Here is a 12,461-nt window from a genome sequence, read left to right on the forward strand (position 1 = left end):
AAAAAATGGGTTGGGTCTGCTGGTTGTTAATCCAGTATAAAGCAAACACTTCGTCTGTCACTCCTGTAAGTGGAGCAGTAGGGTAGGAAAGGGTTGTCGTTTTCTAAGCAGTGAAGTCAGTGTTCAGCTGCATCTTTGTCATGTCTGGAGTGTGGACTGTGCTGCTGCTCTGGGGCGGTGTCTTTGTCCCGGCTCTGTTGCATGGAGCTCTGGTCATCTCACGAGAAGACTCCACACCACAGGTGACTCTCCACGGTTTCTATAGTATCTACTCTCCTGTGACCACATCTGGCCGCTCCTGCTATAATCTAGTGTTGCTCTAGTTTTTCTATATATATCTGTACCGTATCTCATTTGAATCGTCTCTGTGCTGCTTTCGCTCCGTGTGTGTGTGTGTGTGTGTGTGCTTTGATTTTATAGTCATGCTAATATCTATGTATATGCATTACAATGAATTTGACTGTGAATTTTAAATGAGTTTGTATGACATTCTGATCCTAATATTAAACTTCTCCTGTGATTTGTATCGCAGCGCTCTGATGGTGCTACAAGGCTACTAAAGGTACTGTGGTAGTTCAGCATTGACTCAAACTGTGTTGTCAGACACACATAAAAACAGGAATCTGTCACAGAATCTGTCCAACTTTTTCTCTTGAACACCCTCCCTGTGGTGAATCTGATGATATCTGATGAATATTTCATTATTTACGTTTCCCCCAGAAAAAAAACACCTTTTGAGTATAGATAACAGTACTGATTTCAGCCACTTGAAAAGTCAAAAATGTCAAAGTACTAAATAGTGTACTCTGTAAAAAATAAAATTAATACTGTCTGAATCTATAAATGTTTTTTACAGAAAAGAAGTACAGATAATATGGAGGTAAGGAAATACACTATATTTACATTATCTTTGTGAGGATAATCTTTTGTACCCTTTCAAAAGAGTACAGCTGTAATCATTTGTTTTTGAAGTAATCCTGTAGTCAATGCAGCCTACTCCACACTATTCAGCTGTATCCGGAAAATATGTTTTGAGAAAATGTGAGATTTTTACAGGCATATTGGATAGTCATTACTTACACAAACACACATTTCAAAACACTTCGGTTGCTGTTTCTCTCAGTTTTTTCCTATGTACGTACATGTCCATGTATCTCTATCCCTCTTTCTCTTCCTTTCTCTCTGCCACTCTCTTCCTCTCTCTTTTCCTCCATCTCTCCCTCTCTCAGGTGGAGGTGTACAGTGTAAAGGTGGCCTGTAAGGTGGCGTCTCGTTTCGCTCACACGGTCATAACCTCCAGTGCTCTGAACAAGGCCAACTCCTCTCAGGAAGTATTCTTTGAGGTGGATCTGCCCAAGACTGCCTTCATCACCAACTTCAGCATGTCAGTCAGCAGTCATGGCATATGTAGAAGTGTGTGTGAATGCATATGTGTGTTTGTTTGAATGACTGTGTTTGTGTATCTCAGGGAGATAGAGGGTCAGACGTACACAGGCGAGGTGAAGGAGAAGGAGAAAGCCAAGAAGCAGTATCAGAAAGCTGTTTCCACAGGGCAGACTGCAGGACTGGTCAAGTGAGTGGACCAGGGCAAAGAGGAGGGAACAAACGTGGTGTTTCCATTACGCCAAGCACTTCCATACTCTTTTATCACAGCCTGAGTTTTGTTTAAAATGTGATTGGCCTCCTACTGTATCTGTGTTTGTCTGTGGACTCTAGGGCATCAGGGAGGAAGATGGAGAAGTTTTCGGTGTCTGTGAACATCGCGGCCAATAGTAACGTCACCTTCATTCTGACATACGAGGAGTTGCTTCAGCGTAAACTGGGCCAGTATGAGATCATGACCCAGGTCAAACCCAAGCAGCTGGTCCAGCACTTTGAGGTCTGTAGATGTTTACACCCTTATACCCCAAAACAGCACTTTTTTCATAATCTTGACTCCTCAGTCCTGTGTCTCATCAATCCGGTCCATGTCTCTGACAGATTGTGGCAGATATCTATGAACCCCAGGGCATTGCCTTCCTGGAGGCCTATGGAACCTTCATTTCCAACGAGCTTCTCCCTCTGGTGGAGAAAACAGTCACTGACAAAAAGGTATAATGCTGTTCTGTTCTATGAAACAAATGCATACGGAGCATATCGTCCCAAAAAGACAAATACAATTTTGCTGTGTTGAAATGTGTTTTTTTGTGTTTAATTGTATTAAAATGTGTTTCCCTCCCTCACTCAGGCACACATCTCTTTCTGCCCAACAATGGACCAGCAGAGAAAGTGCCCAGGTTGTGACGGCACCCTGATTGACGGGGATTTCTTTATCAAATATGACGTGAACCGAGCTGAGACCCTTGGTGACATCCAGGTTAGCTGTGTTGAATATGATACAGGATCAGTATTGGGGTCAATTCCATCAATGCATGGTGTTCATGTCCTAATGATGTTCAGCATGTCTTTTTCAGATAGTGAATGGGTACTTTGTGCACTTCTTTGCTCCTCCGGACTTACCCAGAGTTCCAAAGAATGTAGTGTTCGTCATTGACAGGAGTGGGTCAATGTCTGGAAACAAAATTCATCAGGTAAGAGAGGAGGGAAATAGTGTGTCTGAAAGAAAGAGCTGGGGAGAGAGAAAATATGAGAGCGAGATGTTGAGCGAGAGGTTAAGAGAGAGAGCTATAATGGTAGTTGATGTTCAGATTGACCTGAGAGCCTGTGATCTCTCATAGACAAGGGAAGCTATGCTGAATATCCTGAATGACCTGCATGAGGACGACTACTTTGGAATTGTCACATTTGACCACCATATCTCAACATGGAAGGAATCTTTGACCAAGGCCACCACGGGAAATGTGTCTGAAGCCAAAAGATTTGTCAAAGGAATATATCAAAGTGGATGTGAGTCATATGTATTTAATGGGAATGTAGTGACACATACAGGGAGAAATTATTCACGAGGTTTGTGTCGTCATTCATTTTGTCAGCCAGTCAGTTGTACAGCTGAATGCATTCAACTGAAATGTGTCTTCCGCATTTAACCCAACCCCTCTGAAATCATCGTCTTTGGCGCCCCGAGTATAGTAGTGAAACTATGGCAGTACAACACTTGGGCAAGCTGTATGCTAAAACTAAGTGAGGTGCATTTATGAAGGAACTTACAAAATTGTTATATCTAATGTTTATTTTATAAACACCTGGATGGACTTTCTGTCCTGTTCTCCTTTTAGACACTGATATAAATGGTGCTCTGATGAAAGCTGTGGACATAATGATGAAAGACAAACAAGCCAAGAAGTTCACAGAGAGGAGTGTGTCTATGATTATCTTACTGACAGATGGAATGCCAAACTCAGGTGCGTACAGGTTTCCTTCCTTTCTGATCTCTTTTATTTGGTTGGGCTGCCATTTTAACATTGAAGAAGCCATCTGATGTATTGTTTTATATTAGATCAAGCCAGTAAGGTCATGGTCCATTTGTTTACTGGTCCAGCCATGTGTGTTTGTGTACAGGAGTGTCATCTACACCACAGATTCAGGAGAATGTCCGTGATGCGATGGGTGGGAACATGTCTCTGTTCTGTCTGGGCTTTGGGAATGATGTGGACTACTCCTTTCTGGATGTGATGTCTAGACAGAACCAGGGACTGGCCCGGAGGATCTACGAGGGTTCTGACGCCACTGTCCAGCTTCAGGTTTGGACCAGGGCTGTGTCCCAAATCTCACAATAGTCACTTTTCAGTGTTTTTCTGGTTTTACCATATCACTGATAGGGAGGGTCACAGGATGGACAAAACTATCTAGGTCATACATAGATACTGCATATTGGCATTAGTGATAATGCACTGTAGAAAATCATTTAAGATAAATGATTAGGTAATGTGTGTCTTTGTGTCCTAGGGTTTCTATGAGGAAGTAGCCAGCCCCCTCCTCTCTGAGGTGGACCTGCATTACCCTGACAACCTGGTGAACTCTCTGACCACCAGCCACTACAAGCAGCTGTTCAACGGCTCAGAGATCGTGGTAGCTGGCCGGCTCACTGATAATAGCTTGGATAACTTCCTTGTGGAGGTGTTTGCAAAGGGGGTGAGGAACAGACAGACAGGCACAACACAACATGCCACCCTGATCCTGAGCTCAGAAAGACAGATCTTCATCAGTCTTTGCACCAGTCTTTGCACTCATTATGATGTACAGTACAATGCATAACCCAACTAATGCTTGTCTCTCACTCCTTCTCTATGTATCTAATACCATCTTTCTCTTTCTCACTCCCTCACACTATTTTTAGTTTGAGGATGACTTTATTGTCAAAGGCCAGGCTAGTGCCCAAGAGTGGGACATACTGTACCCTGAGCAGGAGTACATATTTGGGGACTTCACTGAGCGTCTTTGGGCCTACCTCACCATCCAACAACTGTTGAGCAAGAAGTCAGTGTGATCAGTTAACTGCTATTACTGATGTCTGGTGAACACTCCACAACAAATGGTGGCTTAGAATAATCCAAATGCCTAAGACACACTGGTGGTTGAGATCTTAGAGTTGGGATCTAATGAATAGAGATGGTTATATTAAAGTAACTACATTTGTAAATATTCCATTATTTTCTGCCCAAAAGTGTAAGTTAAACCAAACCTAACCCAAGTCAAACCAAACCTATCCTCTAACCCAAACCTAATGCAATAACACCATTAATTCTATGGTTTTCTGTCAGAGAGACTGGAACTGCAGAGGAGAAGGGGAATGCCACTGCCCAGGCTCTGGAGATGTCCCTGCAGTACAGCTTTGTCACCCCTCTTACCTCCATGGTGGTCACCAAGCCTAAGACTGAAGAGGAGCAAGAGGAACCCCTCATCGCGGACAAGCTGACCGAGGGTATGAGACCAAGTGGGATGGGAGAGGAGAGGAGAGGGGGAGACCACCAGTACATCTGGTGTGTCTTATCTGACATGTTTATCTCAGTGGTTATAGAAATCCATATATGGATTGTCAAAGGTGTGTGTCTGACAGTTTTTTCCTCCTGTTGTTTGACAGATGAAAGGCAAAACACCCAGAGATTGGGTAAGAATATGCCATGAATGGACAGGACTAGATTCTTCATCTGAATGGATTTATAAGTCATTATACTGGATCACCTGAATTTATGACATGAAAAGCTGACACCAAATTATTTGTGGTTAGAAACTAACAGTATTGGATGGTAATATACATTGTTATGTTCAGACGAAATCTATTAAATATATTTGACCACTTTGTACGTGATTTTTACTTGCCATCTGACATCTTTGGTGTGATTTTCAGGTAATTTTGTACCCCAGACGGTGAGCAACACCTACAGGGTGCAGAGCAGGCCCACATACTTTGGTGAGTCCCCCTTCATTCAGAGTGACCGTTCTGTCAGACATGGGTTACTTCAGGATTTTCTATCTGGTGCGACAGTCTCAAAAATAGGTTGCTTTCACAGGCTGCAGTACTTGCATAATTATATTTAGTATTTTTATCTGTGCTTCTTTTAACCAAACAAAAAGGAAAACAGTAAACATACAATTTTAAACAAGTGGATAAATAGTTAACTGCCAAAATAAAGTTAAAAAACAACAGTGTCTTAAAGACTAAATGAACCGTATTTAGTATTTCAATGTCCACCATGCTGTCATGCCACATTAGGACTACAGAGAGTTATCCAAAAGTTTTAATGGGCTTAGCCTCAACCAAATCTAATTTTACAACTGGAACAATCTGTTGTTGACTCTGCAGTGGATGGAGACCCTCATTTCATGATTGAGTTGCCAGAGCAGGAGGATGCACTGTGCTTCAACATAGACGACAGGCCTGGTACCATCTTCAACCTAGTGAGAGATCAGCTGGCAGGTAAATATTCACCACTTAATGACTACAGAAATGACACTTTATTAAAGTACATAGTTATAGCTGTAGAAATGATTCATTATTTGAAATTGACTGACCTTTGACAGAAATGTGTCTTTGAATGTTACAAGGCATGAAACCAAACCATGACACTTGTTTCATAAAATAGATACCAAATATTAAAACTACACTATGAACCATTCAAACATAACACCAACAGCTTGCCTCAATCTGTCTTGCAGGTGTTTTGGTCAATGGCCAGACCATTGGGGACAAGAAGGTGGCCCCTGATGGCAAAGTGAACACCTACTTTGGTCGCTTTGGCATTGTTCACCAGGGGCTGGGGGTGAGACTGGAGGTGACTACTCATGACATCACTGTGTCCCAGAATGGCAAGCAGGCCAAACTCTTCTGGTCTGACACCGCCTCTCTCAAGGGAGCCAAGTAAGTCCATCCTTACCTGGGTCGTTCCAAGAAGAGTGCCTTTTGCATCCATTTGAGGAGAAAGTATACATTCTGCACCAACATTGAATTTAAAAAGCCTGTTATATTAAATGAAGTGGCCTTTAATAAAGACGACATGGAGAAGTTTTTAATATGAATAAAGACTTGCTAAAGTGTTAAAATTCTGCATTATGACATGTCCCTCCGTGCCCCCACTACTTCTAGGGAAGATTTGAACCCACGTAACCCCAACATCTATTCATTGCAAAGGCCTAGTTATTTTGTTGCTTTGACAAAGTAATTTCTTTGTATGATTATTTAGTTAATGTGTTTAGTGATTCATTTACATCTGTCCCTCATTTTAAGGTCAGCCCTGTTATGTGAACTGAACTCTCAGTTTAATATGGTGAAACTATTCCTTTATATTCCTTTTGGCCATTTTCTGGTGTTTTGTGGTGGAAAACCTAGCGGGTCGAGCATTACACGTAAACCCTTCTACCCATAGATAGACAGGCTACAAATGTTATAACAATAAAATAAATTGTGAAGCTTGCAACTCCCTGTTACACACAACAAGCTTCCATTCCCCCTTCACAAGTTGATTTATGGCTGATTTAAGAATTTGTCAACCCTGTTACTTTATTTGGTAGTATAGTAATTTTTTATTCCCTCTTGACATGGGAAAAAGTGTTGTTTTATGAAGTTGAACATGTGCTCTTTATGGCAGGATGTAAAAATTAGGTGACATCTGAAGTTTTCTTTGGCACTGAATTTTTGGAATATTTTACTGTTCTGGCTTCCAGATAACTCCTATTGATACACTGTATATAGAGAGAACAGAGTTTCTGGATTTAATGCAACCTGCCTTGCTACTCCTACTACCACAGAAGGTTGTAAGGGAATCTGATGTTTCATCCTATCTCCCTGTCCTCCTGATTAAACTACCTCTATCTCTCTCCCCTCCTACAGTTTAGACCTGCAGGTGACCAAAGACCGCAGCTTGACTGTCACCCTCAGGGACTCGGTCCGGTTTGTGGTCATCCTACACAAGGTGTGGAAACAGCACCCCTACCACCAGGACTATCTGGGCTTCTATACCCTGGACAGCCACCTCTTATCCCCCAGCGTCCACGGCCTTCTAGGTAGGACAGCCACCTCCTCTCCCCCAGCATCCCTGGGCTTTTAGGTAGGACAGCCACCTCCTCTCCCCGAGCGTCCATGGCCTTTTAGGTAGGACAGCCACCTCTTCTCCACCAGCGTCCATGGCCTGCTAGGTAGGACAGCCACCCCCTCTCCCCCAGCGTCCCTGGCCTTTTAGGTAGGACAGCCACCTCCTCTCCCCCAGCGTCCATGGCCTTTTAGGTAGGACAGCCACCTCCTCTCCCCTAGCGTCCATGGCCTGCTAGGTAGGACAGCCACCTCCTCTCCCCCAGCGTCCATGGCCTGCTAGGTAGGAAAGCCACCTCCTCTCCCCCAGCGTCCATGGCCTGCTATTTAGGAAAGCCACCTCCTCTCCCCCAGCGTCCATGGCCTGCTAGGTAGGAAAGCCACCTCCTCTCCCCCAGCGTCCATGGCCTGCTAGGTAGGAAAGCCACCTCCTCTCCCCCAGCGTCCATGGCCTGCTAGGAAGGAAAGCCACCTCCTCTCCCCCAGCGTCCATGGCCTGCTAGGTAGGAAAGCCACCTCCTCTCCCCCAGCGTCCATGGCCTGCTAGGTAGGAAAGCCACCTCCTCTCCCCCAGCGTCCATGGCCTGCTAGGTAGGAAAGCCACCTCCTCTCCCCCAGCGTCCACGGCCTGCTAGGTATCACCAGGGGGCTCCAAAGGATAACCTGTCATTGGCAGGGCCAGATGAAATCTGCGTTGCTGGCTGGTGTTTTACTGCAGTATATTTGGAAAAATGTCTGTATATCTGATCAATAAGAATGTATTGTATTATCCCCATACAGGTCAGTTTTACCATGGGGTGCAGTTTGAGGTGAGAGACATGCGCCCAGGGGAGGAGCCAGAGAAACCAGATGCCACCATGCTAGTGAAGGGGCAGGAGCTTACAGTGACAAGGTACTGTGATGTCTTCACACACACACACACACACACACACACACACACACACACACACACACACACACACACACACACTTATCTCATCATCGTCTCTCCTCCCTGCTTTTTTTCCTGCAGGGGCTGGCAGAGGGACTTCAGCTGGGATGTGAAGAATGGAGAGAACGTCCCCTGCTGGTTCATCCATAGCAACGGCAACGGCCTCATCGATGGAAACCACACAGATTACATCATGTCTGGACTCTTCAAGACTGTCTGAGTCTGGTACACTAGCAGTCAACCTCCTCAAACAGTACATACAATATATCAGTCACACGTTTCACATGGATTCAACACACTGTATGTGCTATAGACATACCATCATGACATGAGAATAATTCATAGATAATGTAAGATAAAATCAGACCGAAGTACATTTGATTAAAAGATAAGTGGCAAGATAAAGAACTGCTGTCAAATACATTCAATGTTTTCATATTGATATGGGATAGTGCTGACAAAAACCTGTTGAAATAAATGGTCCCACTTCCACCTAACATGTGTGCATTTAATCCCATTTTGAATGGCCCCTGAGAGGGAGCCATGAAGGGAGGGAGAAACCTATACAGAGAGATAAAAAATCAACACTGTGGTGCTTGACATATTGCCTGGCTATCCAGCCTCCTTGCTCCAGCCAAACGCTACTCCACGCCCACAGATATTAGTTTCTTCTCCACAAGAGTCTGGATCTGAGTACCTCCCAAACCTTCACCAAATGTGAACACATTCAGGGCTGTCTGATTGGTCCAGAAACCAATGGGTTTAGGGTGACCACATTTAAAATACCCAAATGTGGGAAAACAGGAGGGTTTTACAGGAAAGTGTAGCCTACATAAAAACATTTTTCCGCACCCTCCACCCACTCAAAGTTTGTACCGACAGATGTAGCCTACTGAATATCATTATAGAATATACATAAAATGCATCTTCCAATTGAAACGTCTGCCTATGCCCACACATACATTTTTATACCCTCAAACACCAAGTTAGGCACACCTCTTTTCAAAATAGGCTATGGCATCATCACTGTCAATCCTGAATGATAATTCTTCACGTTTGACTAGTGAAATGTGTTTACATGCCAATCATTTGATCTCAATCAGTTTCTTGGGAGTATACATTTAGATCTGTGAGCAGATTAGAACAGATGGTGTTAACAGACTTCATACCACAGCATTGTTGAATACTCGTTTCTGATTGGCTAGAAGGGAAATCTAGAATGGAGATTAAAACCAGATAACAGGACAGTTGGAAAATACAGTATATGTTATGTATACTGAGCAAAAATATAAATGCAACCATTTCAACGATTTTACAGAGTTACAGTTCATATAAGGAAATCAGTCAATTGAAATACATTAATTAGGCCCTAATCTATGGATCTGTTGGACACAGATACCTTAAAAAAAAGTAGGTCGTGGATCAGAAAACCAGTCAGTATCTGGTGTGACGACCATTTGCCTCATGCAGCATGACACATCTCCTTCACATAGAGTTAATCAGGCTGTTTGTTGTGGCTTGTGGAATGTTGTCCCACTCCTCTTCAATGGCTGTGCGATGTTGCTGGATATTGGCGGTAACTGGAACACGCTGTTGTACACATCGATCCAGAGCATCCCAAACATGCTCAATGGGTGACATGTCTGGTGAATGTGCAGGCCATGGAAGAACGGGTACATTTTTAGCTTCCAGGAATTGTGTACAGATCCTTGCGACATGGGGCTGTGCATTATGAGGCTGAAACATGGGCCTCAGGATCTCGTCTCGGTATCTCAGTGCGTTTGAATTGTCATCACTAAAGTGTAATTGTGTTCGTTGTCTGTAGCTTATGCCTGGCCATATCAGAACCCGACCTCCACCATGGGTCACTCCGCTCACAACGTTGACATCAGCAAACCATTCGCCGATATAACGACATGCGGTTGTGAGGCCAGTTGGACGTACTGCAGAATTCTGAAAAATTATATTGTAGGCGGCTTATGGTAGAGAAAATAACATTACATTCTCTGGCAACAGCTCTGGTGGACATTCCTGCAGTCAGCATGCCTCAACTTGAGACCTCTTTGGCATTGTGTTGTGTGACAAAACTGCACGACACAGTTTTTATTGTCCCAGGCACAAGGTGCACCTATGTAATGATCATTTGGTTTAGTCAGCTTCTTGATATGCCACACCTGTCAGGTGAATGGATTATCTTGGCCAAATTGTGCACAACATTTTAGTGTTCTAAGCTTTTTGTGCAAATGGAAAAATCTGATTCCCCCTAGCTGATCATTGTCTGCAACCAGCTCAGCTCATGAAGAATGAAACAGCCAGGGAGAGTGAGCTCGAGGTGGTTGGTGAACCCTCAACCTTCTGGCCCATAGCCCTGCATGGCATCAACTGTGCCACAAAAGCATGCCGAAGTGGCAAAGTTGATATCATCATTCATAAACACAGGGTCACTACAGTTATTTGTGGGTGTAAAATTATTTTGAGTTAATTCTATGAAGGGGGAGGGTGTTAAATTTATTTTACAGTACAAGGGGAGGGTCATGTGAAAATATTTTTAATTTTGATCTGTCCCTAAATGAGCACCATTGTGAGAAGTGGCAGAGCGACACTGAGTTGTGCTCTGGCAGCACTACATCCCCTGCAGTCAGCTGCACCGAATGAGCAATTGAAGCACCTAGCTTACTCTTTTGCCTCACTCAAAATTTGGTGAAGCAGAAATGAGAGATCACACGTGTGACTGTTCTATGAAGGAAACATGGCCAAATATGGTCTTAGGGAATGTAAAACACTTAAGAAGGGAGCCTTTTAAAACGGGATTGGGTGAAATAGCAGAAACTGTTGAATGAGCAACTGATGGACATGGAGAGCCTTACAAGTTTGATGAAATGTATTCATTTATTTCAGTCTAATGCAGTTATTTACTTACTTTTGTAGCTCTTCATCAGAAGCATTCTTTGTAGCTCTTCATCAGAAGCATTCTTTGTAGCTCTTCATCAGAAGCATTCTTTGTAGCTCTTCATCAGAAGCATTCTTTTTGTAAGTAGTTAGGTGTAACTGTCCTCTCCAAGTGTAGCTGGATTTAGAGAAGGGTGCTAATGCAACCCGCAAATCCTGCATTCCTGCCGTGGGCAGTCCTGCATCTGAAGGAACCCCTCTTTATACCTATTTTTGGTCCATTTTGAAGCTATGACTCCGATACACAGGCGGGAGGCAGGGGCACTCCAGTACTGTAGGTGCGAAAAAACTCAGATAATACTTTAATTTCCTGTTTGACCCACATTCAAAGTGTCACACAAGCATGGAGATGTAGTGCTTGGGGGGGGAGGGTTCATGCAGGAACCAATGGGGTGCTTGAGGAGGGGGGGGGGGTAGCTGCAGCACATGCGGGAACACAACAGATCAAGACCCTGTCATGGCCAGCCCAATCTCCAGACCTGAACCCCAGTGAAAACCTATGGAATGTGATCAAGAGGAAGATGGATGGTCACAAGCCATCAAACAAAGCTGAGCTGCTTGAAAGTCACCCAACATCAATGTGAAAGACTGGTGGAGAGCATGCCAAGACGCATGCTCTACCAAATATTGATTCCTGACCTCTAAGTTAAAACATTAGTATTGTGTTGTTTATTCCAGGTCTGACAACACTGCATCTTTTTTGTTATTTTGACCAGTCAATTCCTGCAAATCAATGCACCAAATGACAATATTTGTATTTGGAAGTTTGGAGAAATGTTGTCAGTAGTTTATAGAATAAAACAACCATTTTAATTTTACCCAAACAAATAGTAAAACCAGAGAAACAGATCATTTTGCAGTTTTGCATTTTCTCTTAACTTTTTCGAGAGCTGTATATATCTTTTCAGAAGCCAACATGACTGCAAGAGACAGGTCAGAATGTCTGACTGAAATACTGGACAAATCTACCTTTTTTCTAAATAGTGTTGTTTCAATTTGTTGATAAAATGAAGGATATGATTGTATAGTTCTGGAGCGCGGGACAAAATGTGGGACTGTCCCGCACAATCCGGGACATGTGGTCACACTCGATGGGTTAGGCCAGAGCCAGAACAC

At 43.5% G+C, this 12,461-nt stretch overlaps 1 protein-coding gene across 1 annotated transcript; it reads left to right on the forward strand.

Annotated features, from left to right (window-relative positions):
* On the forward strand, window positions 1-8,893 carry LOC139371227 (inter-alpha-trypsin inhibitor heavy chain H3-like). Its single transcript, XM_071111438.1, has 22 exons — window positions 1-242; window positions 533-562; window positions 857-880; window positions 1,230-1,384; window positions 1,469-1,573; window positions 1,717-1,879; window positions 1,981-2,091; window positions 2,228-2,356; window positions 2,454-2,570; window positions 2,718-2,886; window positions 3,216-3,341; window positions 3,499-3,680; window positions 3,886-4,071; window positions 4,277-4,416; window positions 4,701-4,861; window positions 5,021-5,047; window positions 5,288-5,350; window positions 5,744-5,857; window positions 6,097-6,298; window positions 7,268-7,440; window positions 8,246-8,357; window positions 8,478-8,893. Exons 1-22 carry the CDS (start codon window positions 141-143, stop codon window positions 8,614-8,616), a joined length of 2,730 nt encoding a protein of 909 aa, XP_070967539.1. The 5' UTR covers window positions 1-140; the 3' UTR covers window positions 8,617-8,893.
* Window positions 8,894-12,461: the final 3,568 nt, after the last annotated feature.

The sequence above is a fragment of the Oncorhynchus clarkii genome, chromosome 17 (genome assembly GCF_045791955.1).
Source record: "Oncorhynchus clarkii lewisi isolate Uvic-CL-2024 chromosome 17, UVic_Ocla_1.0, whole genome shotgun sequence".
Taxonomy (NCBI): domain Eukaryota; kingdom Metazoa; phylum Chordata; class Actinopteri; order Salmoniformes; family Salmonidae; genus Oncorhynchus; species Oncorhynchus clarkii.

Coding starts and splice junctions, on each gene's coding strand:
- LOC139371227 (XM_071111438.1), top strand. CDS start 141: ATGTCTGGAGTGTGGACTGTGCTGCTGCTCTGGGGCGGTGTCTTTGTC. Junction 4,072..4,276: donor TGGAGGTGTTTGCAAAGGGG/GTGAGGAACAGA, acceptor CACTATTTTTAG/TTTGAGGATGACTTTATTGT. Junction 8,358..8,477: donor CAGGAGCTTACAGTGACAAG/GTACTGTGATGT, acceptor TTTTTCCTGCAG/GGGCTGGCAGAGGGACTTCA.